The 24485-nt window shown below is 33.5% G+C and overlaps 1 protein-coding gene and 1 non-coding gene across 5 annotated transcripts; both read right to left on the bottom strand.

The window, feature by feature from the left end:
• Nucleotides 1-877: 877 nt before the first annotated feature.
• On the bottom strand, nucleotides 878-19024 carry LOC113398458 (uncharacterized protein). 4 transcript variants are annotated; one of them, XM_026637204.2, is made up of 20 exons: nucleotides 18789-19024; nucleotides 16855-17014; nucleotides 16196-16308; nucleotides 15341-15429; nucleotides 14290-14388; nucleotides 12769-12903; nucleotides 11423-11517; nucleotides 10701-10812; nucleotides 10138-10275; nucleotides 9612-9786; nucleotides 9328-9452; nucleotides 8708-8831; nucleotides 7932-8066; nucleotides 6490-6606; nucleotides 5250-5303; nucleotides 4022-4223; nucleotides 3523-3678; nucleotides 3051-3437; nucleotides 2144-2740; nucleotides 878-1703 (listed from the first exon to the last, which is right to left on the bottom strand). In XM_026637204.2, the coding sequence occupies exons 1-20, from the start codon at nucleotides 18854-18856 to the stop codon at nucleotides 1563-1565; spliced, it is 3222 nt and encodes a 1073-aa protein (XP_026492989.1). In that variant the 5' UTR covers nucleotides 18857-19024; the 3' UTR covers nucleotides 878-1562. The 4 variants fall into 4 exon arrangements, with proteins under 4 accessions (XP_026492989.1, XP_064072435.1, XP_026492990.1 ...); XM_064216365.1 differs by lacking the exon at nucleotides 5250-5303 and having other exon boundaries at nucleotides 879-1703; nucleotides 18789-19023; XM_026637205.2 differs by lacking the exon at nucleotides 7932-8066 and having other exon boundaries at nucleotides 879-1703; nucleotides 18789-19023.
• On the bottom strand, nucleotides 15754-15837 carry Trnal-cag (transfer RNA leucine (anticodon CAG)). Its single transcript has one exon. It is a non-coding gene; the product is annotated as a tRNA-Leu (tRNA).
• Nucleotides 19025-24485: the final 5461 nt, after the last annotated feature.

Genomic DNA, 24485 nt, shown 5'->3' with positions numbered 1-24485 from the left:
AAAAAAAAGTGATTAAATTCAAAGCAAGTGCGCCATGATTTTGATAAAATACCAAAAAAGATTTGTAAAATTCAATTATTTATAAATAAATTGAATCACTTGTTAATCATCCATTTAGGTTTGACGTGACACGATTTTAACACATTCGAAAGTTGAAATTAATGAAATAATTTCGAATAATTTTATTTTTATAACAATTAATTGCACCTCATTTTGATAGTTATAAATATCTATAAATAATCATTTCAAGTACAATATTTAAATGACATAAATAGTTTATAGTTAAATTTAAAGTTTGCGCACATATATCACATGTGTACGAAGCTTAGCGATTAATTAATAATTCTATACAATTATAAAATGAGACAAACATTTTTCATAATTATTCACGAAAATATTTTCAATCTGTCCATTTTTTTCCCGCGTATTTTAGTGTCATTTTATTACTTAATATATTAACATTTATTTCGACATAACACTTAATCCGAGATATTGTAAGAGGGATCTAAGATTCTATTGCACATCTTTATCTTAGTATAAAATACTTTAAAAGTTACACTTGTAAAATATTTTGTACGATTTCAAATAAATGAAATTATTGATCTGTCACTTCTTGGCATTCGATAGACATAACATTTAAAAATCCTATTTAATGTACAGTATGAGTGAATTGAGTGTTTTAATTTATATACTGAATGATATGCGTTTTTATTTCCTTTAAAAGGGGCTTCGATTTGATGTTTTTTTTCCACAAAAAGTGCTAACATTAACTAACCACAGAAAAGATAGACTGCAATGATAGACTGAAATGCGGTAATGTTTTCTTCAATAAACATAATTTTAAAAATTGTTTTTTTACTAAAACACAAACCGCGGAAACCAAGTGATGTTAAATTAACTACGCAGGTAGAACTTATAGCTTATGTGCATTTTACAATGTAAAGGATTTTATTTGGAATTTGTTAATTGTTTACTAGAGACTGTCAAGTAAATTTAATCTTTAAATATGTTAGAAAAATCTAACTTAAACATAATACCAAGTCGTGGTGTGACAGACTATTCAATAAACGCAGATACTCTTAGAAATTAATTTGACTCCGAACGTTCAAACCGATCGTAAAATGTAAGCTTACCGTTTTACACAATTTTGATACTTGTACGTTAAATATGATTACAGTCAATTTTACGTATCAACTTCTGACAATACACAATCGAGTACGACGTCGAATTTCAAATTAGTTCTTATACCGGGTACTCACTTAGAAGTGTAAGTATTTAATGTGTCAAGTGAGTTTTGACATTATTGAAGTTTTTTTTGCGTGCAGGAAGCCTGTATAACGAATACGTCGACGGGAGATTGTAACGAGAAAACGACAAGGAGTGGATGAAAGTTTTTTTTTTAAAATAGAATTGGACTCAAGTTTTTGAGCACATCCGAGGCTCCAGTCCACCAGTGACGTCATGACTACATCAAACGCTTCAGCCGTAAGTGAGTGCCCAGGTTCGCAGAGTAGTTCCACAGAAAGCTGTCGTCTTGTATCGTGTCATGTATGGCTGTAACATTAAGCGAGAGCGGAGGCGGGCAGCGAGCTGTGTTTGGGCTTGGCTTTGTGCACGAACACTTTGATGCAGCCGTTGAAGTCCGCACTCACGAGCACGTGACCCGTCTGAGATGAAGACACCATGCCGCCTTCGGCTGCCTTCTGTAGTTTCAATGTTTATTTATTCAAACCGTTTTATTGTTGTTTATCATATAAAGAACAGACCACCACCATCAAAGTAAAACGATAAAAAAATACTTAAAAAAATTGGTGAATACACTTAAATACAATTTAATCGTTAGTGTTTAATTTAAAGAGTAAAATTCACTCAAGGTATGTCGAATAGAACGTATTAATACACATAAAAACTCTACAGTCAAAGTTTAACTTCTATCAAGTATACGTACTTAATAACAAACGCTCGTCGAGTTAATTATTTTGCTAACATTCTATAAACATATAATTTTATCGAAGATAACATCTAATATGTTTTCTGGATTGTATTTGGTATTCAATGGTCGGTATTGATTAGAATCGAATTATAATTAGAGGAATGGATATCTAAAATCAATAAATTTAATATTTAATTGAATAATACATACCACTTCATCCTTTTCGTCCATCGTTTTGTGGGCGTTAGCATTCATCTTCTCCTCCCTCTCATTTATCATCCTGATCATATGGTCCGGGTTCGGCGCGAAGACAGCACACGTGACCACCGCATTATGGGCCTTTATACCCTCCCAGAAATCGTTCCTATCCCTCCTGACTGACGTGAACTTCGAGTAATCGTGACACGTCTTCCAAATATATATACACTGGTTCTCGGAACCGCTCACTATGTATTTACCGTCGTGTGAGAAGGATGCCTTTATTTGACTGGACACGTTCACGTACCCTTTGTATTTGCAAGATAAGTTCAGGTCCCTCAAGTCGTAGAGTCGGATGCGACTGTCGTTGGAGGTGACTAAGATTTTATCGTCATTGGGCATCGGTTCGATTCCGCTGATCTTCCTGCCCGTTGAGTTCTTCCCTCTCGTGGATCGTACGTCGATCTGTGTGTGGTATTTGAGTTGGTCCGTTGTGTAGAAAATGCACCGTCCGTCGTATGTACCGACGACTGCGAATTTTCCGTTCTGGCAGAAGTTCGCGGCTGTTATTAGTTTCGTTTTGCCATCGACTTCGTTCCATACAGCAACCTGGGATAGTGAAAACATAGATTATGTCCTCAAATAAATATTTCCAAGGTTTCAAACAAAATAATACTTCTAAAATTAGTACTAAGTTTGAAATATTTCTCTTTAAACAAAAAAGCGATAAGTATGTCTAAAAATACTATTTATTGTAATTATTGTTTGCTGATTAATCAATTACTTCATGTCAACTTAAGCATTAAATGTTATCAAGTGCGCAGTGGCACGTAATTACAACGTACCTAATATGTAACATTCTCGAAAAAATTGTACTAAAACGCCATAAATGTTAAACAAAATTAATACAATTTCTTACCTTCTTATCAGGGATATCCCAGAGCCTCAACTTCCCGTCTAGACTTCCCGATAAAAAGTACCTGTCGTCTCGGGGGTGGAACACTATCGCGGTCACAAAATCTATGTGCTGGAAACAGCACAGACACTCCCCTCTCGAAATATGCCACAATCTCACAGTCTTATCCATAGAACTCGACAAGATGAAGTTGTTCTTCGACCAGGAAACGTCCAGAAGATCGGAAGTGTGACCGGAGTAGATACAGAAGGGTTTCGGACAGAAGGGCGCGGAGGGGCCGATGGGGGGCTGGTCTTCCGGCGACGGGGGAGGGGCGGCCAGCGAAGCGAGAGACTCCTGGGAGGGGGTAGGGGAGGCCTTCTGTTTCGCGTTGTATTTCGTGCGCATGTCCTGCGGGTTACAAAATTAAAATAAGTCAGGTATCGCCCAACCGGCTCCCGAGCGCCGGCAAAGCCGAACCGGAAGCTCGTCGCACCTGGAACATGCGGTGCGCGTCGCGCGTGACCCAGATGCGCAGCAGGCGGTCCTGGCCGGCCGTGGCCAGCAGGCGGCCGCACACGCTGAACTTGCAGCACCACACGGCGCCCGCGTGCCCGCCCGCCTCCGCGCCCGCCTCGCCCGCGCCCATCTCCTGCACGTGTCGTAATTTTTCACATTTTATGGATATTTCAATGTCGGTAGACTCGGGCTCTCAAGGAAACTGTTATTTTACCTCTATGTGACAATAATATATGAACACGTACTGCTTGTTCCTCAGTAATTATATAAACTATCTAACTACTTATAATATCTATATATAACTAACATATTACTACTTTACAGATATTAGTGGGTAACATAAATATGGTCCTTCGAACCGGATTATTGTTTCTTCAGATCGTGTTGTTTTCACTTTTATAAATTCAAAGTGAATACAACATATAATCAAAACTTTTCAAACCGGGCCAAGGTCGGCCGCCATGTTTCACACAAACCTGAACGTAACGAACGCATCCGTCGAAGTCGTACGGGCCCTTGTGCGAGTTGGAAGCCTTGAGCTTGATGTTGTGTTCGCCGCGCACGTCGTCGGCGATGTCGGCCACGTCCTCCTTGTGGCGCGCGTGCGACACCTCCTGCGCCAGCGACTTGGCCGCGTCCACGGTCTTCTTAACCGTACTTCCGAAGAACCGCTTTAATCTTGAGAAACGGATGAACAAAACCTTTGTTAAAAATATATCATTACGTTAACTGCACCCAGTGGTATAATTATAAGACTCTTTGTTTACATTCTGTACACAAGAGAATTAATGATGTAACTCCTGGATAGATAAACGCTGCGTGGTTTGAGTCCAAGAACATATCAATAATGATAAAAAAGAATTAAAATGTTTTAACTAGTTATTTAACTATTTCCATTAGCTAACTATCTAAAACTACAAACGAAATCCATCCGAATCTTTCTCGTCTTGAACACTGCCCAGTATGGTTTTGGTACAGTACATGGTTTCACTAAATATTACCACTATGTATTACAGCTTCCAATCAAGTTTTTTTACCAATCTTTGATCACGTACCTTGAATTTTCCGTCTTGTCTGGACCCAATAAATAATTTATAAATATTTTAATGTCCAAGAAAATAATAATTTAGAATGTCTGTACATGAGATGGAAGATACAATAACAAGTCTTGTAATTGTACCACTGGTTACACGCATGATTAAGTTATTCACGAAAAAAAAAACCACTTTGTAAGCGTTAAAAACAGCAAATCCGAAGTAGCAGATTCGTCTCAATGTGTTTTGCTTCAAGTAGTAAGTAAATAAAAAAAACATAAACGTATTAAAAACTCTTAAATAATATTAGCTTGTAAACAAAACCACTCAGAAATGCTGAAATAAAATAATTAATTTAATATTTTTCTTTAGAAATATAACACGGAGAAAAATAATCGCACGCTTTTTTGTGTTACAGCGGATTCACATGAGTCGATTAACTTATAATGACGACTTTCTAACGTTCAAATTGACTTTTAATCAAATTGAAAGGACAAAAATTGCTTCAATAAAATTTTGCTACCCGTTAAATGTTATTGATGAACGTTTATTATCACATATTTAATTCTTTCTTGAACAATATTTGTCGGTCAATTCAAATCGACCCATGTGAACCGTGTAAGGGCAAAGTAAATCGTAAGCTTCGTAATTAGTCGCGTTATACGATCACCTGATATTTATGTTGTCTTGGGAATGACACTTCACTAGATCTGCACGCATCAGTCTAAATTAACGAATACCATTGTTAGAACTTTACCTTCAAAAATCTTGTGAATATAAATACCTGTCTTTTATTTGGGTTGGGCCCTTTTTTGCATACTTAATATAACTTTGGAAAGCAGACGAGCAAACTGACCTTGTTGTAAATGACAATTTAACCATAGACGGTGACACTGTCAATATAACGCCGTCCACGAGATCTAAGATGTTATATCCCCTGTACCCTCGTGTAATTACTGGCTAACCCTTCTCCAACCGGAACATAACGATACAGTATTTATATTTAGCTGTAGATATGGTAGAATAATTGATGAGTTAGTGTTAAGCTTCCAAACGAGTCTGTAAAACCTACCCATTGGGATCGGAATGGATTAGTCCGTTCTTATTTGGATATTTGGCAATGTGTTTGGTTATTCCAAATTCAAATGAACCTACATGCTTCAGGGTCATAATTTACCAAGCACACAGGATGCTTTTTGAACGCGATTTCTTCGTGACGAAATGGAGATATTATTAGCCTAATTTTCTTCAGAGCACTTTGAGGTTTAATTATATCACGGTTAAGGTCTGCATGTTGTAAGGTTAACAATTCGTTTTAGAATTATTTATATATTAAAGAAAATAAAAATAGTATTCAAGAGTGGCAAATGAAAAGTTCTATCAATATAATCACATTTAAGTCTATTTGAACACACTATTACAAATTATTAATCGCAGGTAAGCTACGCTAAGCCTGTAAAGTCCCACTACTGGACCACCTTCTTGAGTTATGGAAAAACCCTGGACCTTTTTTCCAAACACTGCGCAACAGCAGATTCAATTGACACGTGTATGTTTTCTCACAATCTCTTGCTTTTCCGTCGAGTATGTGATAAAATATATACTAATATAAATCCATTATTTTCAGTTAAATTCCATGTATCTTATAATTTCTACTATGATTTTATTATATATTTATATTTAAGATCTTTTTACCCATACATACAAATAACACCAACCCACACTGTAGTAGTGTGGTGGGACTAAAAAACTTTGCTCTTAAAAAGGGGGAAACCTTTCGAGGGTTTAACCATGCTTCCTACAACACAAAAGACTTAACAAAGAAAATGTTTTCAGTGTAAATTGTTTGGTGCCATCGTTACATTATTGTCTATTTCGAATATAGTCTAAATTACTATAAAGATAATTACTTCTCAGTCTTCCTCTTGATGGCGGTCGTCTGTCTGTCTGTTCCTTCCTTCTTTATCTCCTTCATTTCATCTTCGGCGCCGCCAGCGCAGACGCTTTCGCTCTCTTCATCAGTTTCTCTATAATTAACATTTATATTACATAAATTGTCTATGAACAAAACATAATAGATAATGAGACGATGGACTGTTTTGTTTCATCATATTTACTTGTATAGTATAAAACATTTATTAAGAAAAAAAAAACAAACAGATACAACCACCGAAATTAATTAAATAAATAAAAAAAAAAATGTATTTGCTAGTTCTATTGTTTATGGAAATTGAAAACCACACAACTAGATTTTTTTTTGATTTCTACATAGAACACTTCTTCTATAATCTTTTTAAATAATGTAAGTCCTGAAAATAACATTCCTATTACACAACAACCTGAGCCCTATTTTATAATGATTATCTTAACTATATTCATTCTTTTAGAAATTTCTTACCTCCACTTCTAAATGACAAAGGAATGCTCCATTCAGCCACCCCCAGTATTTACCAAATAATGATGTAATTGTCAAATACGGTATCGATACGTTTTATAATAAATAATAGTTGTGACCATGTGACGACGAATGAAATAACCAACAGTTTAAGAAAAAAAAACTTAATAGAGAGAAATAGCATCGGCATAAAAAGGATTGACAATAATGAATTGGATCAATGTTCATTCAAATACTTCTGACATTCACTACCAACAAGTCTTGCTTGTTTATATTTATTATTTTAAAATTGCTTAATCATCATAGGTCAAAATCAGTACGTAGAATAAAATGTTCGACTCCATTCTGATTTCATTTCGACAGTTTCATATAAACATTAATTATTTATTAGCCAATAACGTTATAAACAAATATTAGTCATTAAAGAACCGTGATTTATTAAATTCAACGAATACCTTCAATTGTATCCAAGTGTAAGTGACAAATATTTGTGCCAAAATAAATATAAAAATATATATAGTAGCTTCATAATGTTAAGTGTTGTAAGTATATACTACAACCCGAAAGATCTCCGACAAAATAAAGCGCATTTCGAAAGCCTTTATCACAACAACTGAATTCTAGTATTTCTCATCATTATGCAAGTTATTATTTAGAAATTGATTATAATTTGATAATGTAATTTTTATTTTATTGTAGTTATTATTTAGAGATTGATTGTAATAACGATTTAGTTTTATGAAATAGGGCTCATAAACAAATGTATATATTTTTCTATAACAACACTAAAGTAGACCCATACACCATATAACACAGAAACATCAAAAGCTTGCGTGCAAAACAACATCTATACCAGAAGCAAAATACCGCATATCGAGATCCGAGAAGCTGATATTTTTATGTTCTTTATAAAAAAAAAATAACGGGCATAGACAAGATAGAATTAAAAAAGTGAACCTAGTGTCTATACTGAGGATTGATATTGCAGGTTGTATGGGCGTGGACGGAGATCGCTTCAAAAGGCTGAAGGAAGTGCTTGATATACTGATCGAGGCTCTCTTCCTCCATATATTCTTTGGTTTGCTCTTCGGACTGCAAATATTAGTTTTTTGTCAGGATCGCCTTGAATTTAGTCTGATTTTTAGTAATCTTTTGATGTTCCTAGTTTAGTATGCTAAAATTTTACCCCTTGAAGACAGATATTTTTTGCTGCGCACTATTACTATTTTACTTTTTTAATCTGTATATTTATTAAAACGTGATCAAATTATTATTTTTTTATAATATTAATTTAATGATACTTATTCCATGTTAAACTTTTTTTTAATTTTTTGTTATTAATAACAAATTAGATAATTATGTTATAACACATACATCGTAACACATATTTTCACAATGTTAAGTGTTGTCAATAAAAAAAAAATATAATTTAGAAAAATAGTTGCAAGACAAGAAAGATTTTGCTAACGTATATTTGTTATATAAGTTAAATATATTTTAATAACATATCATGCATTAACAACCACTACCCTAGCGTGCAATTGAAAAAAAAAAAAAAACAATCCGTAGACCAATACGCATACCTGAAATATTTGAAACGTCATTGTTAGGAAGAAGACAATTATTAAAACTAGCTTGAGAGTATATTATACTACAGATAATGCAATTCGTTTTGACATAGAACATAGATACTAATATACGTGCATATTAAATCTGGCACAGATAATAAATACCTCGTGTGTTCGTCGTCGTTTGTGCGTCCGATGTACTCGGATGTGAGGCGCATTATGTGCAAACTTAGTGGGTTGATGCATTGCGGTAACTTGTGTTCAGCCACGCTGAGAGGCATGCGTTCGCCTGGAATATAATGTACAATATGTTGATTTACAACATACGTGACTTTGTTAATTTGTATTGAAAGTAATTTTGTTTTTTAATATTGATTATTTTGTAAAAAAAATTGTATCGTAGTCTTCCGACCCATGTTTCTTATACTTAATACAAGGTCTTTGCCCAAACTGATACCGTAATGTATTAATTAAAAAAATAATAATTTATGATACTGACCAGTAAATTGCAAAACGTCTATTTAGTGAAAACAATCATTCCGTTTTACAATTTTTAAAATCATTAAATTAAGGAAATAATATGTTCGTCATTGCAAAGCCATGTCGATCATAAAAATTTACATCTGTCAAAAAGATTAAGCTATCTTGTACAGAGTATAATATCTTTTAAATATAAGAATAATGAAGGACTCACTATTACAGAAAAAAAATCAGCAAAGTTTAAACGAAAGGCAAAATATAGCGATAATAGTAAATAAAAAAAATGCGTGTGTGTGTGCGCTCACCGGTGTCCAGGTTGAGCACGGTGACCTGCTCCAGTATCTCGATGTCGGACAGCTGCGGGCCCAGCGCCGCGCCCTGCGGGGGGTCGCCGGCCGAGCGCCGCCGCGCGCGCGCGCCCGACCCGCGCCTGGGGGGGGGGGGGCGAGGGCTTTACACAGAGCACGAACGCGTGCCAACTCGAGTGATATTGAGTTCTCATGCGTTCAATTGTGGGAGCCTTCGATTCAGATGTCTCAGATTGGTATTAAAGTAGACCTATAACTGCAATGTAAAAAGTAATCGTTACCGGGTCGCGGAGCCTAGACTGGAGGTGCCGGTGGTGGGCGGTCGTCCCTCGCTGTGCGTGCGGGCGGACCCTCCGTTGCCAGCCCCCCCGCCGGTAGCAGCACCCTCTCCCTCCCCTCCGTCTCCCACCCCACCGCGCGACCGTTCCTCGTCCTGTGGTCGCACCACGTAGTCTCCTGGTGGCAGAGAACGCGCTGAATCTCTATTACTCTACGTCCAGAATTCTTTTAAAGAACGGTGAGCGATCTTGCTAATATTACAAATTCAAGTTATATTATCATTCACGTTTTGAATTGGAACTCGGGGAAAGTAATCTCTAAATTATGTTGGAGAGCATTATCATCAAAACCAACAATCAAAAATATTTTGATAAATTTATACAAGATTTTTTATATAACTTGTAAGTATACCAGGGTGCCAGCTAGTTATGTAATAATCCAAATCTCAGCTTCCAGATAAAAAGAGAATTAATCTAAGAACTAAAAGAAAAATCTACCCAATTGCTACAATGAGAAGGTCCATTTTACCTTTAACGGCTTCTTTAATATCTAACGTGGAGTGATGAGGTAGAGGCCTCAAGGAGGTGGCGGTGCTGCTTCTGGACGAAGTGCTGGCGCGCTCGCTTGAACGGGACTCGTGTACGCTGAGTGATGACATATCCGCTGCTGTTGATGTTACAATAATATATCGTTTAGATTTCCTAAATAGTTCGAAACTTTAGGAGTGACTGAATTGAAACAGGAGGGAAGACTCGTTAGAATTTGGACATAGAAAATGAGGCACAACACATGCCTTCAGTCATGTCAATATGTTTTATAGCTGTAAAAAAGTAAATTATGTTGACCATAACAATAATGTCATCCTCAGCGATTTCGGCCCCGGCGGCTAATTTCCAAGGCATGGGAGGCTACACACTCTCGGGCTGTTACTAAGAATTTTCAAATAAAAAAATCCAATAACTTTTACCGACCCGACCTGGGGTTTAATCTCAGAATCTGCGCCCTCATACGTAGCCACTAGATTAAATCATAACAATATAAAAAGGGGAAACATCGTATATTCATAAGTTTCTATAATATTGTAACCTCACCATATTTGGATTGTGATAACTCCAACGAGTCTTGGAACTCCCTGGTCAATGACTCTATTGTGCTAGCTGGACTTGGCAGTGACATAGTTTGATTCACTGTATTAGAGAGAGGCTGGAACAATCGTAGAAGTGATGTTTATTAAAAATATTTAGAAATTAGAAAAAGTATATAAGAATAATATCCACATTAATCTTTTTTTAAAATTAGAAGGTATTAAAAACACATTTACAATTTCTTCTAATACAGATTATTTAATCTTCCTACTATTTTATATTACTAAAAGTAATAATACAAATAGTATCATCTGATGTGTTTCATACTTGGTGGTAGGGCTTCGTGCAAGCCCCTCCACGTAGGTACCACCCACTCATCAGATATTCTACCGCCAAACAGCAGTACTCAGTATTGTTGCGTTCGGGTATGAAGGAGTGATCTTCTAGCTCCCAAGATTATCATCTTAGTTCCCAAGATCAGTGGAAGAATTGGCGATGTAAATAATCGTTAATACTTCTTACATCGTCAGTCCATTGTCTACGGGCGGTGGTTACCACTTACGATCACGTGGCCCATTCGCCGACCTACATCATAAAAATAAGCTGTATCTCATATCAGAGTCTGTAATTTTACACACAACCAAGAATTGCGTACACACATCTACACTTCCGTGCTTTGTGATTGGTCGGCGTGACGTGATAGAAGTATTATTTATATAGCATATTACCTCCACCAATAAATCGTCGAGTGGCCTGTGTGAGTCCGATACGCTTAAGTTGTCTCCCTCCGTCGTCGATAGCGACTGCGACCCGTGCAGCTTGTCTGTTACGAGCAACGAACAAATCAGTATAAATTCAAACATAAGGGATCGAACGTAACGCAAATGGCAATCTTATGTAAAGCTACGGCCACACAGATTCACCTTAATGCATGTAACTTTGTCGGTCGAAATGATCTCGTTTGATCGCAAGCATGGATGCTACTTTACAGAAAATTCAGCCTTTGCGAGCGATTGAATAAATTTTAAATGAAATAAGGAGCGATGAAAGAGTAGCCAAAATGTGTATGATAAGCTTTCCCTCCGTTACGGGATTTTTTCTTTTTTAGTGCGTACACTGCCTTTGAGTTATTTTGGGATGAAAAATATAATACTATTAAAAAAAAAAGGATAACTTTAACACCTATGTACGTGCATAAACAATATATAAACTAACAAGTAATAAAAATTCTACAACGAAAAGAACATTTCATACTTGCATAATTAGTCTATGGAAAAATGGATGATTCTTAAAACCCACGACTCAGAATTTTCTTACTTTAAATCGGTACAATAATTTTAGGTACCACATGGTTATAACTCATGGTACATTAATGGAAAAACGTCAAATAACAACTTTAAGAAGGATTTATTGCAAGTTTTTTTTTTTAATAGCTACTGTATTTTTGTTCTAATAAGTTTTGAGTCTTGGCAAAGACCTAAATACGAAATAAAGTTAAAGATTAAATATGATCATCATCTTTTAAATATAAGATTTCAGGCGAGATAAATTTTAAAAATGTGCTTAAAATTTGAATAATTAATTAGTTTCGATTTAAAGTACCAGTTTAATGAAATGAAAGCAGTGTGAAAAAGAAGATGAGGGGATCGGTTGTCGGGTAAATATAGTAAGGCGTAGTTCACATTAGGTCAGATATAGTCCCACATATTTCAAAACCAAGATTCACATTAATAGATCCCGGTAAAACTATCAGCCCGATATCGATTCATCATACGTTATACTACGATATAATATCGGATGTAATTAGCGTACTCAAAACTGCTTTCAGACGAGCCTGGCTAAAATATAAGACGTAGAAACGACACGTCACAGTAAGAAGGCCGCCGGTCGGCCGTCGGTCTGACCTAATGTGAACCAGCTAAAAAGCCGGGTACTCACGAGTGTAGCGTGTAATGTATCAAGGGAGCGCGCTCGCTCGAGTGGACGCGAGTTTCGAAAGTGAGAACGTCCCGGAGGGGAGGGTGAGTACACCCACGCTACACCGCGAGGCCGGCGCAGCGGCAGCGACAGTCACTTCTCTTCTTGCGGCGCGGCGGCGCGACGGGGCGCGGCTCGGCGCCGCTGACGGCCACGACGGCGCCGGCGCGGCTCTGCTTCAGGCTGTTCGCCTTCGTGCTCGCGATCACGTCCGGCTCCGCCATCGCTAGCGCTGACGGACTGGTTACTTGGACTTTTCACATACTTTATCATATCGAGTCGAAACGCTCAGGACGTCAAACGTTGGGCGACTTCGATATTTACTTCTTAATTTATAAATGGCAATGTCCGACTAATCGTACGCTGAATTACGATTTTAAAGGGCTTTTTACTCGTCTCTGTTGTAGAGACGGATTGACCTTAATATATAGTAAATGAAACATTGCCTTGAAATTAAATTATTTCGAGTCTAAGACAGAATATACGTACGGAAATAAAATAGCATTCATTTTTTTACGATGCATAGATTAAAAGGCAGTTAACGCGGCGGACTTTTTCTTTAAAATTTCGACTTAGGTTTCTCATTAATATATTAACGTAAGCAGAGCCGCGGTAAGCAGCGTTATGAAATATTTGTATTTCCTCTGAGCTGGTGATTCAGTATAATATACATATTGAGAGAAACCGAACTTATCCCAAATGATGCCGCAAACAATTTAATAAATGATAATACAGATCAACTGTCGATAGGTTGTTAGTTAGCCACGAAAATTAGTAACAATAATGATATTTTTATAATAAAGCAATTCTACTCTATACACATAAAAACGGGCATGTGTGTCGACGCCATTGTTTAGGACTGTTCTCTTTTCAGTACGTTGATTTTTTATTTGGATTAAATGTGGCTTGGTGACGTATAATCTGATTGATTTATTATAAGATCTTTTATAATTTGGAAATAAAATGGCACAGACAAAAAATCTCGTTCGTTGTATAAAGAGTGATCATTGATAGTTTTTATAAATAATATTACTGTCGACTAATAAACATTGTAAACAGTTTTATATGATATAGTAATAAAGTACTCATGGACGTATTGCTCACTATGCTGTGTATATTTCAATGGCAGGAGGACTAAAGACAAAAAAAATCTTATATTTACATATTCCATGCGAGTTGCAAATAACTCTGCTTTATTATTCACTACAAAAAGTTTTTAATTAATATATGTTTTTAATTTATTAAACCTTAACTTTTACAATTGTTACAACTATTTGTGTCGACTAATGTTACTCCTAAAGATCCGAAAACAACTTTACTAACATTCAAAACGCATTTTTTCTAGAATCCATAGTTAACACCATAAATTATTTTAGAACTTGACAATTATGTTATGTCAATTCAAGGTCAAAGTTGTTAATTGATCTTGAGGCCTCCTGCCTTTGAAATCGACTATAGGCTGATCAGCCATCCAAGAACCTTTTTATATAATCCCTATAAATTAAACGAAATCATTATAATTATTTATATTATTTTTTTTAGTAATTTAATTTGGAAAAAGTATTTTTTATTTAATAAATATAAGAGTTCTAATTTATTGGGATAAAATTTTCCTTACCAATTGTTTGGTTTCTGTCCACATTCAAAGGATCATCTGATATAGTTGAAGGTTCTCTTGAAGAAGCTGATGGCGCAAAGGTCGATTCACGAATATTTTCTATAAAGATAACAATCTCCCTCTATAAATGTTTTTTTTTTTTGTCTAAAAGGCTGAACAAATCAGCCTTCCCTTGAAAGTCTTTAAGGCGATATTAATACCTTCTCTGAAGTTCATTCACACAGAGATTTTTCTATAAGACACGGAAATAAAATCTGAGCACCTCCAACATTGGATATTAAACACCGACTGAAAACGAATTCGGTTTGAATTGCCACCTTTAAGAGTAAAACACTCCTACAGCGTCGTTATAATAAGTACACTTAATAAAACTTGAATTTGTTTAGAATTGTTAAAGATCTATTGTTTAAGAAGTGTGTTGTAACAGAAATGGAGTCCAATAGGACTCCGAGTGTTATATTAAAGTATTTATACGATGTATTTTATATGTATATATAACTATAGTTTGATTTTAATCAAATGTTAGTATGTATAATTATTTAAAAGTTAGATTAACACCCGAACATTAAAATCCCATCAAGTGATTTCCTAAGTCCAATTATTATATACAAGAAACAGTTCATTTCTATATAGAATCACTAAAATCTATCATCATGTTTATAAAGTTTGCTCAGTTTTGTATGCATTAGTGACGTCATATATTATCCCATAGTTTTACACGTAACCTAAGCCGTAAATAGGAAGCCAATGGTAGCTCCTGAATTAGGATACGCAATAGTACTATCCATAAACAAAACAAAACGTTTCTTGAATATAACAACCAGACATATTTAACTGCACTAGTACTAAACATATAATTGATCGAAATAAATCTAACTAAAATTGAATTAACAATGATTTCTGGAAGCTAAGATTTGAATTAAATTATATAACGTTTATGGAGCAATTAAATATAATTGAAATGAAGTATGTAGTGTTAAGCTACCATGCCTTTTAATTAACATTTATATCTAGTGTTGATAATTAAAAAAAAAACATATTTAAAACTTACGATGTGAATCTGCCACTCCACTCAAAATTCTTCCAATTCTGCCGAGTGACGTCATACTTTGCAAGCTCATCGTATCATGAGATATAATTCTGTAAGAAAATGACACGATTATACACTTAACATCGTATATAAATAATAAAATAAATCAAACATATATCTAGCATCCCATAAATATAATCATGAGGGGCAGCACAGTGCGATGGCAGAGGTGAAACTTTTTGCGTCAGACGTGTCTCATTCCAACATTACTACGATTCCACTTTTGCCCTTAAATTAGACATTGAAAAAAAAAACAAAGAATTTTCATTTAAAAAAATACCAAGTTGCATTTGTCATACGCATATAATATAGTTTTAAAAAATAGTATTTTATAATTAAATTACAATTGACAAAATAATATATCTAAAAAGATCTGTCAGAAGTGGGATTCGAACCCACGCCCACAGAAGTGGACTGCGACCTGAACGCAGCGCCTTAGACCGCTCGGCCATCCTGACATATAATTCCTAGACAAAACTGTCGAAATGTATATCCAGATCGTAAAAAAAACTAAACAAAAGTCTTTACATGAATCAACAACGTTGTCGTATGTACTAAGAAAAATATTATTTATCCAAATCATATTCTAGACTATTAAAAGTTTTAAGAAATTCGTAAATCGTCTTTCGTGTTCATAAATTAATAGATAAGGACCCCCCCCTTAAATCCAATTGGGATTGTTATCCCTGAACATTTTTGTGACACACTGTGAACTTTATAACAAGTCAATATTGCATTATACATTATAACAAATTATACAAGAGCCTTTTTCAAAATTTTATTATAAAAAAATCCATTGTTAGTTAGTTCACTTACTTGAATGGGTGTTCCATCGGAGCTGATACAGGGGCACCAGGGTCAGGCTCATCTTCTTCCTCTGTCTGCATACACCGACGTAGCTCTTGAAATCGTTTACGACCTTGCACAACCTGAAAGATTTTAGAAAAGTAATCTGTTTAGTAGCACATGACATAATTATTGGAATACTATTGGGTTTACTATATCTATTAAATTAAAAAAATAATAATGATAATTGGCGACATATTTCTTTCCAAAAAATATACTGTATTACAATCAACTATTATTGATGTGGAAAATATCATCATAAAAACATAGTGAAAATATCAATCTTACACTGTTAAAGTGAATATAATGACTGTTAATGACAGTGGTGATGTCCTCTAAACCAATTTCATTCAAGGAGAACAATGCCAATAAACAAACGCAATAATATTCACAGATAATTCATTCTTCATTGTCATAATTTAAAACGTAATGGCCTAAAACCCAACCTGATTGGGGCTTAGATTGTTCTTGGTCTCTGACTGGCCTGACTGACAGACTACTTCTTAGGGAGTTACAGTAGCAGTGGTATATTGAATGGAATGATGAATTCCATGGCATCCCACTGTGACAGAAGGTACTGGTTTGAGTAAACAAATAATATAAATATAAATTAAATGGTTAATACAAACATTTTTAACAGTATTTCTGTCATCTTGCAAAACTGTGTTCTCTGAAACTGGAGTGCTGGTAACAGCAACAGGTTGTAAATCATTTGTTTTGGTCTGGTTTCTTTCCTTATCTCCATTGGAACTGTCTGTTACATTTATATTCTTGCATATTGATGATCTCCTGAAAAAACAACAATAAAATGGGTAGTTAGACTGGTTATAACCCTTTTGTTCAAATATACTCCATATTCGCTCCTTAAAAAAAAACTAGGAAAAAAATTTAATTAGGGTTATTTTTTATTTATGTTTATTGGTGTTGGGCCTTTGTGCCAGCCTATCTGGGTAGGTACCACCCACTTAACATATATATTCTACTGTAAAACAGCAAGCAGCAATACTTGGTACTGTTATGTTCTGATTTGAAGGGTGAAATTTGCATAATTATTAGGACTGTGCTCTTCAATTCATTGTTGAACACATGTAATCTCATATGTACATGTAAATAAATAATTACTTAAGTATATCATATATTTGAAAAGAGAAGGAACCAACTAAAATATGTTTATGTTTAGTGTCACCTACAGTAAATCACAACAAATTTAATTTGGTAGCACTTTTTGTAATGCTTGGTTTAACATTATATAATAATATACACTAAAAACGAAATGGACTAAATATTACTAAACCGTTAAAATTGTAAAATAGATTAGAATAAATAAGAAATCAATTAAAAACTTGCATAATGTACAGTCCAAATCTAGAAATGTATTTGGCTTGAAATTCAACCACAATTTTCCATACCCTTCTATAAAGACTAGCAATCTGCCTTCGATTTACATATGTGCAATTTATTAGTGAAGAAATCAAAATTTTATTGTTAAAGCCTAATAAGTTATCTAATCGCCCATTTCACAGTAAACAATTTTTGATTGCACATAATTTAGAATCAGTGATACTGATTTCTTGTAAAGTTGTTCTGTTTTAAGAGTTATTTCTTTCCGACTTGGTAAATTAAAATTATTAGCTCAGATAATGCATGAAATAAAAATAATTTTTAGCCTATAGCTTACTCCCTACATATAAATAAACAAATTTTAACCTTTATATAATACATAATATATATAATAGAAAAGTAGATAATAGACTATGTATGTTTATAATTATTTTTTTTTTTCTATTATTCACATATTAAAAATACTAGATTGGAAACATAGTTGAACGGACAATAATGTATGCAAGATCTATTTATTGTTACCTTTCTATGTAGACAACACACAAAACTAGAAGGATTTTTTTTTTCATAGATGTCTTAATTTTAGCTATCGGAACAATGATATAATAAATTATTTATAATTAAAGAAGAAAATAACAGATTCAGTATTTTAAATTTGATCTGGAAAATTCAGTGTGTAAGTATTTGACACTGTAATAATTTTCAGTACAGTTCGAGTAAATATTATTATGCATACATTGATCTCCAATATATATTTGAAATCTTCGATTTTTTAAAAGAAAACTAATGCATACCTATATATATGCATACCATAAAGAAAAATAATGCATACCTTAGTGGCAAACACAGTAATAAAACAGACTTAGACATAGTGAACACAGAGAAAAGGGTTTTAAATAACACGACAATTTGACTTCAGGACACAAGACAGAATGTATTAAACACAAAATTACAATAAGTCCTTAACACTAATCAGTCTCGCGTCAGTAACGACAGTTTGTGTATGTAATCACCTGCCGATACCTTCCAAGGACGTTCATAACTACCAAAACATCTGTTGAACTAGATAGTCTAACCAAACTAGTTTTTTGGTTTAAAACATTACATAAACAATACGAAATGTGTAATAAAGGAAGCCAGGTGGAAAATTCTTCACATATACTGACTCATTACGATAAAAAAACATCCCTGAAACATATTGTAAATTAATTACAGTACTTACTTTGATCCCTTGACGGGTGTGAACTCTTCAGCGTCAAAAAACTCTTCTGAATCGCTACTATCACCCATTTTATAGAAGATGAATATATGAACAAATAGTTTTTACGATAATGGTATAAAATATTCTAGATCATTGTTTATTTTGGTAGTTATTAACGAAGAAAGTTGATTTTAATTCGATCAACCATCTTCAACAATTTGACACTTTACTGTCACTGTCAAATGTCAAACGGTCAGCTGCGGCGACAAGGATTTGAGTATTACCAACTGAAATAATCTTAAATTAACAAGTACAATGTGCTTGAAATTATATTAAAAACTTGAAAAAGATTAAACGCTCAAGGCCAAAAAAAAATTAACAAATATACATAATTATAACTAGTGAGTAGTAAATAGTGGCCGTTGGTTGATACTCTTAGTTATTGTGATCATTATATCTAATTAAACTGGCTCGTATATATTCTTTACCAAAAAGTTTCAATAAGTGAAATGACTAATAATGAATTTAACACCTATGTTATTGTTTTAACAAATTTTAGTCTTCTAAAACGGTATATACTGTATGTAACAATAAACTTAAATCATAAACAATAAATTAAGCATTTAATAACTTCCATACAATATAACTTAATTTCTATATAGCTGTTATATGTGCATACTCAATATAAATTAATGATTTACTTTAAATACGAATTATTATACCTAAAGTCGTTAAATATATACAAATATGAATTAAAAATAGTTAGTGTATAAATTATGACCGCCTGAAATGGTGACAAGAATGCTAGCATCATTTCCCTGTTGAAACGCAATTCCAATCCACTGAGCAAGAAACGAACCAGCCTTCCCATCACCAGTGGAGATGAAAACGCGAGATGTTATACTTTTAAAGAAGCCTTTTGCATTATTACTCCAAGGTTTAAGTGTTTCAACACCAAATAGGACAAAAACATGGTTTGAAATACACGAATATTTGGATTGTTTCTTGGCTTCAGGTTTTTCAATAGCGGCTCTGGCTTTTAACATTGTTTCTCTAATATGAGACGAGGCCAGTGTGTCAACACATCATCAAGATTAATACCGGGAATTCAAAGAAATAAAAGAAATAATAGTAAAAATATATTCATGATTAGCATTTAAGCACAAACTTTGTAATAACACACATTTCAAATATTAAAGATGCAATAAATACATTTAAGAAATCTGCCTTGCTAATCCTAAAGCTAGTCTGCAGATCTTGGTATTAAATCAAATTGTCTTAAATATAATAAAACTTAGTGTTATTGAAGTAGGAATAAAGAATATAAAACCTCAGATTTACATATTCCATGCAATATGCTTTTAGCTCGGCTATATTATATACTACAAACAGTTCTTGGTTAATAAATTTTTTGATAAAATACAACAATTTTCCATTGCAATACTTATAGCTACTTTAATTTGCCTGCCAAAGTTTTGATAAAATTTTAACCGAAATTTATAACGGCATTTTTCTTGAATCCATTATAAATATCAAGATTATTCAGAACGACTAATGATATATACGATATGGTAAAGTAATAAAATTCCGCAGTTATTTTTAACTTTTCCAATTCATAAGGGAGGAAAGGCTTGGAGCTTCCACCACATTGCTCCAATGCCGATTGATGAAAGTTTGCTTGGTTAAAGGTTAAGCCTGTACTATCTTTATCAATATTTAAATTCTCATATTACTTTCTAAGGTACATCGAAAATATAGTATAGTTGTGCATTTAAATTCGGCTCGGAAATATTATCAATTATGAGAATAATCACGCATTGGCATCCGATGTAACTGCAGCTTTTCTAATGTAATTTTCTTTTATTCTAATAATCACTTAAATATTATTTTTTCATACAGTTTCTAAATAGGTTCCTTATATTTCTAACTTATGTATACATATCGCTTACACGATATACTGAGCCAACTCCAAACGTGTCAGTTTAACACTATACAAAGAGGTTTTTTATAATGTACAACGAAATCAAATAAATATGGACCTTATCTGTAAGTCATAAGAGCTATGTAAGTGATAGCTATTGTTCTAACAAGTTACGGTTGACGATCCAGAGGATCTAAAACCTGCCTGTGCGGATGAGTTCCTGTCACACTTGAGATCGGACAGGCGTTGACCTCTCGCTGGCCTATTTGCAGCAATTGACTTGTAGCACATAAATTCTTAATAGGCCGATGTTTGTGTGACTATTTTGCGAACACGGAAATGACACATTATCCCTAATTACCAAAAAAAAAATTCTATAAAGGAACAAGATGCGTAGTCTATGCCAGAATACTGTATCTGCCAGTCTATCTATACTATACTGACCCTGATATGAAAATTTACATTAATTTCGGGGTCAGAGGTCCACTATTCTTTGGTGATAATAGTTAATGATTTAGTTAATAAGCATAAAAATTGTGTACTTAAATTTTCTTGGGTGTGTGAATAAATAATAATAATTATTATTATTATCTATATGTAAATCAGAAATTCAAAATGGCAGTATTATAATACTTAAAACAAATATACAATTAGATACATAAACATAATTATCTCGTATATATACTCGTATCTTTACTTTTTAGGTTACAGAATGTGTAGATTGCGTGAATATTATAATAAATATTAACTAATTTGACTCGGTGATTTTTCCGTGAGACCGTGGAAGCCTAAAGGACAGACAGACAGAGATACTTTAACAATTAATGAGAACCTAATTGGAAAGCGAAAAAGATACCGAACTCGTTACAGTAAAAAGCAAGGCTTATTTATGACCTACAATATTTAGCTTATATCTATATCAGTAAGTTTTAAAGATTTACCCCACGTAACGAAAAAAAAGGTTTACTTCGAGGTTGCAAATCCCGATCTCGTACAGCGTCTTACTTTATTTTACAAATCATTCATTTGTGGTCAGGTAAGATGCAGTCAATTTGTACGTTACATTCTGTCTCTAAAGATTGAAATAAACTCTATTTCCGATGTCTGCATGCCATGGCTCATTAAATTACACGAAAAAAGAACCAAGTAAAAAAATTGAATCAAAGAAATCACCAAGACATCTGTCAAAACAATAAAATACGAGACAAAAGTGCACGTCCAAGTACGTCTTGCGGTGGACTTGTACTTTGTGTTACATTTTCTTTTAGTTTCGTTATATAGACTACGATTTGTTTTTGATGTCCTCCCTTATATGCATATATTACTGTATTTACTTAATTTTATCTTTATTCATGTAATAGTTTATATCTATATATTACATTTTTTATAATTATGTATTTAAAATATAACAGTTTTAGTATATTATAGAATAATGCCAAAATTAAAACCTTAGCCATGTCTGTATGTTTTTTGGTAGATAACGCTCGTAATGCCTGCACTCATCGCGATCATATTTGAAAAAGAACACTTTAGCTTCGGCCTGTGGCGAATGTGCCAGACGTTGCATCGCCGTGTACTTCTTCTTTGTAGCTTCAGTTTCAAGATTTGAATATTATTTTGAGTTCTATGTTCAGTTATATCTAAAAAGTTTTTAAGGTAACGTTCCGTAGAGTTCTGGTTCCAGCACTTTTTGATTTTGTTGCGTGGTCCATTTGTGACGGACAAATATCGAAATCTTAAAAGCCAAAATGATTCATGCGTATCTTGAATAAAAAATGACTGTAACATGGTGACGTACCATTGTAACTTTACGCAGGGTTTTCCCTATTTTACTAGCTTAACTAATTAGGTATTTTATATGTGACCGTTTACAGCAATATCCACAGTTTGGTACCTGCCGAATATAGATTTCATTAACGTATGTATAATATCTGTGTATTAAATTTAAAAAAAAAAATACAATTTTTATTCAAGCGGTAATAACTCAATAACTCGTGTTTTATTTTTTTTAAGTTACGTGCTAATTTACGTTTGTAATTCATCTCGACTCGACTCGCTCGATGGTGGAGTGGCGTGAATCATCGTGAAGCTTGTGTTGGAAAAAAATCTACCACATGTGTATCAAGCGACGAGCAACGTAATAGAATAAACTTTAAAACGGCTTATTGCAATCTCGAATCGAACATACTTAGGTAATCATTGTCGTACAGCCATTTTTCTATTCTACTATGCGTTGCGGATCGTTCGAAGTTTGATTGAAATAAAATCGAGAACGTATCGTAAGTCTATGTACGTTAGAATATTTGAATCAGGATGCTAATATATGTAATATAAAATAATCTTTAAATAAATTAAGTTGAAGAAGCGAAGAGTAAAGTTTAGATATTTATGTTATAGATTTTCATAAAATATAAAAAAAAACCGTTCTTAATATTAATTTAATTGAAGTTCGTTAATTGACATTCAGGGAGCAGTATTCTTGTCATGATTTATATATTAATAAAAATATAATTTATATTTTCATTTTAACCGTAATATAAATTTTAAATGTTCATCATTATTTGTTGTTTAGTAAAGTTTTGACTTTAACTGATATAAAAAAAAACAAAGCGTATAATTTAGTTTTAGATGTTAATACTGATATTCAATTTTTTTTATATTTTATTAACTAAAACCTAAGCTTGTAAAAATCGAAAATAAAATTAGCGATTTCTATAGAAAAGGAAAACATGCTGTATCATACAGGTAATGGGATCTTCACCATATAGTATTGTGACAACTAAAAAGAGCGACAGAGATGGAGTTACTCTTTGGTTAATGATTCAGTCAGTAATTTTGGAAACTATTGAAGATTGCTACTTAGTTTTTTCTTAATATTTTTACCAGCCTCTTTAAGGCTAAACTATTCAATGTTAAAAATAACCATGTTAATTTAAAATCTTATATTCAATGTTGTTTCCAAAATATAAAGAATATAAATGTATAAATACCTGAAGAAATAACTAAATCTAAATATTATGCTTAAAAATATATATTTTATAATTATATTAACAATTACTGGCAATTATTAACTAAGTTTTTCGTTATTTATTATAGTTTTGTTTCTAATGCGATTTCTCGACGTAAAATTACTATAGTTACCCTTTAACACCAATCACCTTCGTGTATTAATCATATCCAATTAAATATCCTCTATGAAAATCAACAAATAATTACTTCAACCTTGTTTATTATCTACTGTCTATCCGTCCCGACTTCACATGGCTACAATAAGGGTCTATATACAAATTATAAGTAAAAAATATATCTTCACCATAATAGGCATGTACTACATATAAACCTCGATCTTGAATCACTCTATTTATTAATGAAAACTGTATTAAAATCCGTTGCGTAATTTAAAATATCCAAGTGTACAGAGGGGCGTCTTATGCTGGTAGCATCTATGTTTAATGCTATTAAAATAATATTAACACCTTAATAGAGCATGAACTTAAATAGTTTTCATTGCAAACATATCAAATTGGATCTTTAGGTGACAGGATCCCAATGAAACCTAGAAACTCAGCCGTCAGGCACCACTGTAGACGGAGAGAGTACTGCTGGTTATGATGGGTAGTCTGGCATTGGTCATGATAAAAAGGGACCCCATCCCTTAAAGGAGTGCATAAAAATATTTATATAATATATAGATAAATAGAAGTAATCAATTAAATGAAATAAAAATAGAATATCGTGGGGAAATCAGTTAAGTCACCTAATGGTTATTTTATATTTTTATCATAATAAAACAGAGC

This window comes from Vanessa tameamea, chromosome 12, assembly GCF_037043105.1.
Source record: "Vanessa tameamea isolate UH-Manoa-2023 chromosome 12, ilVanTame1 primary haplotype, whole genome shotgun sequence".
NCBI classification, from domain to species: domain Eukaryota; kingdom Metazoa; phylum Arthropoda; class Insecta; order Lepidoptera; family Nymphalidae; genus Vanessa; species Vanessa tameamea.
This window is presented reverse-complemented; position numbering and strand designations above follow the sequence as displayed.

What these genes read in the sequence shown, in the direction of transcription:
- LOC113398458 (XM_026637204.2), bottom strand. Translation starts at nt 18,856, where the DNA reads ATGGGTGATAGTAGCGATTCAGAAGAGTTTTTTGACGCTGAAGAGTTC. An exon ending in ACACCCGTCAAGGGATCAAA is followed by an intron (nt 17,015 to 18,788) that starts GTAAGTACTGTA and finishes TTGTTTTTTCAG; the next exon opens with GAGATCATCAATATGCAAGA. An exon ending in AGTCTAGGCTCCGCGACCCG is followed by an intron (nt 9,453 to 9,611) that starts GTAACGATTACT and finishes CCCCCCCCCCAG; the next exon opens with GCGCGGGTCGGGCGCGCGCG.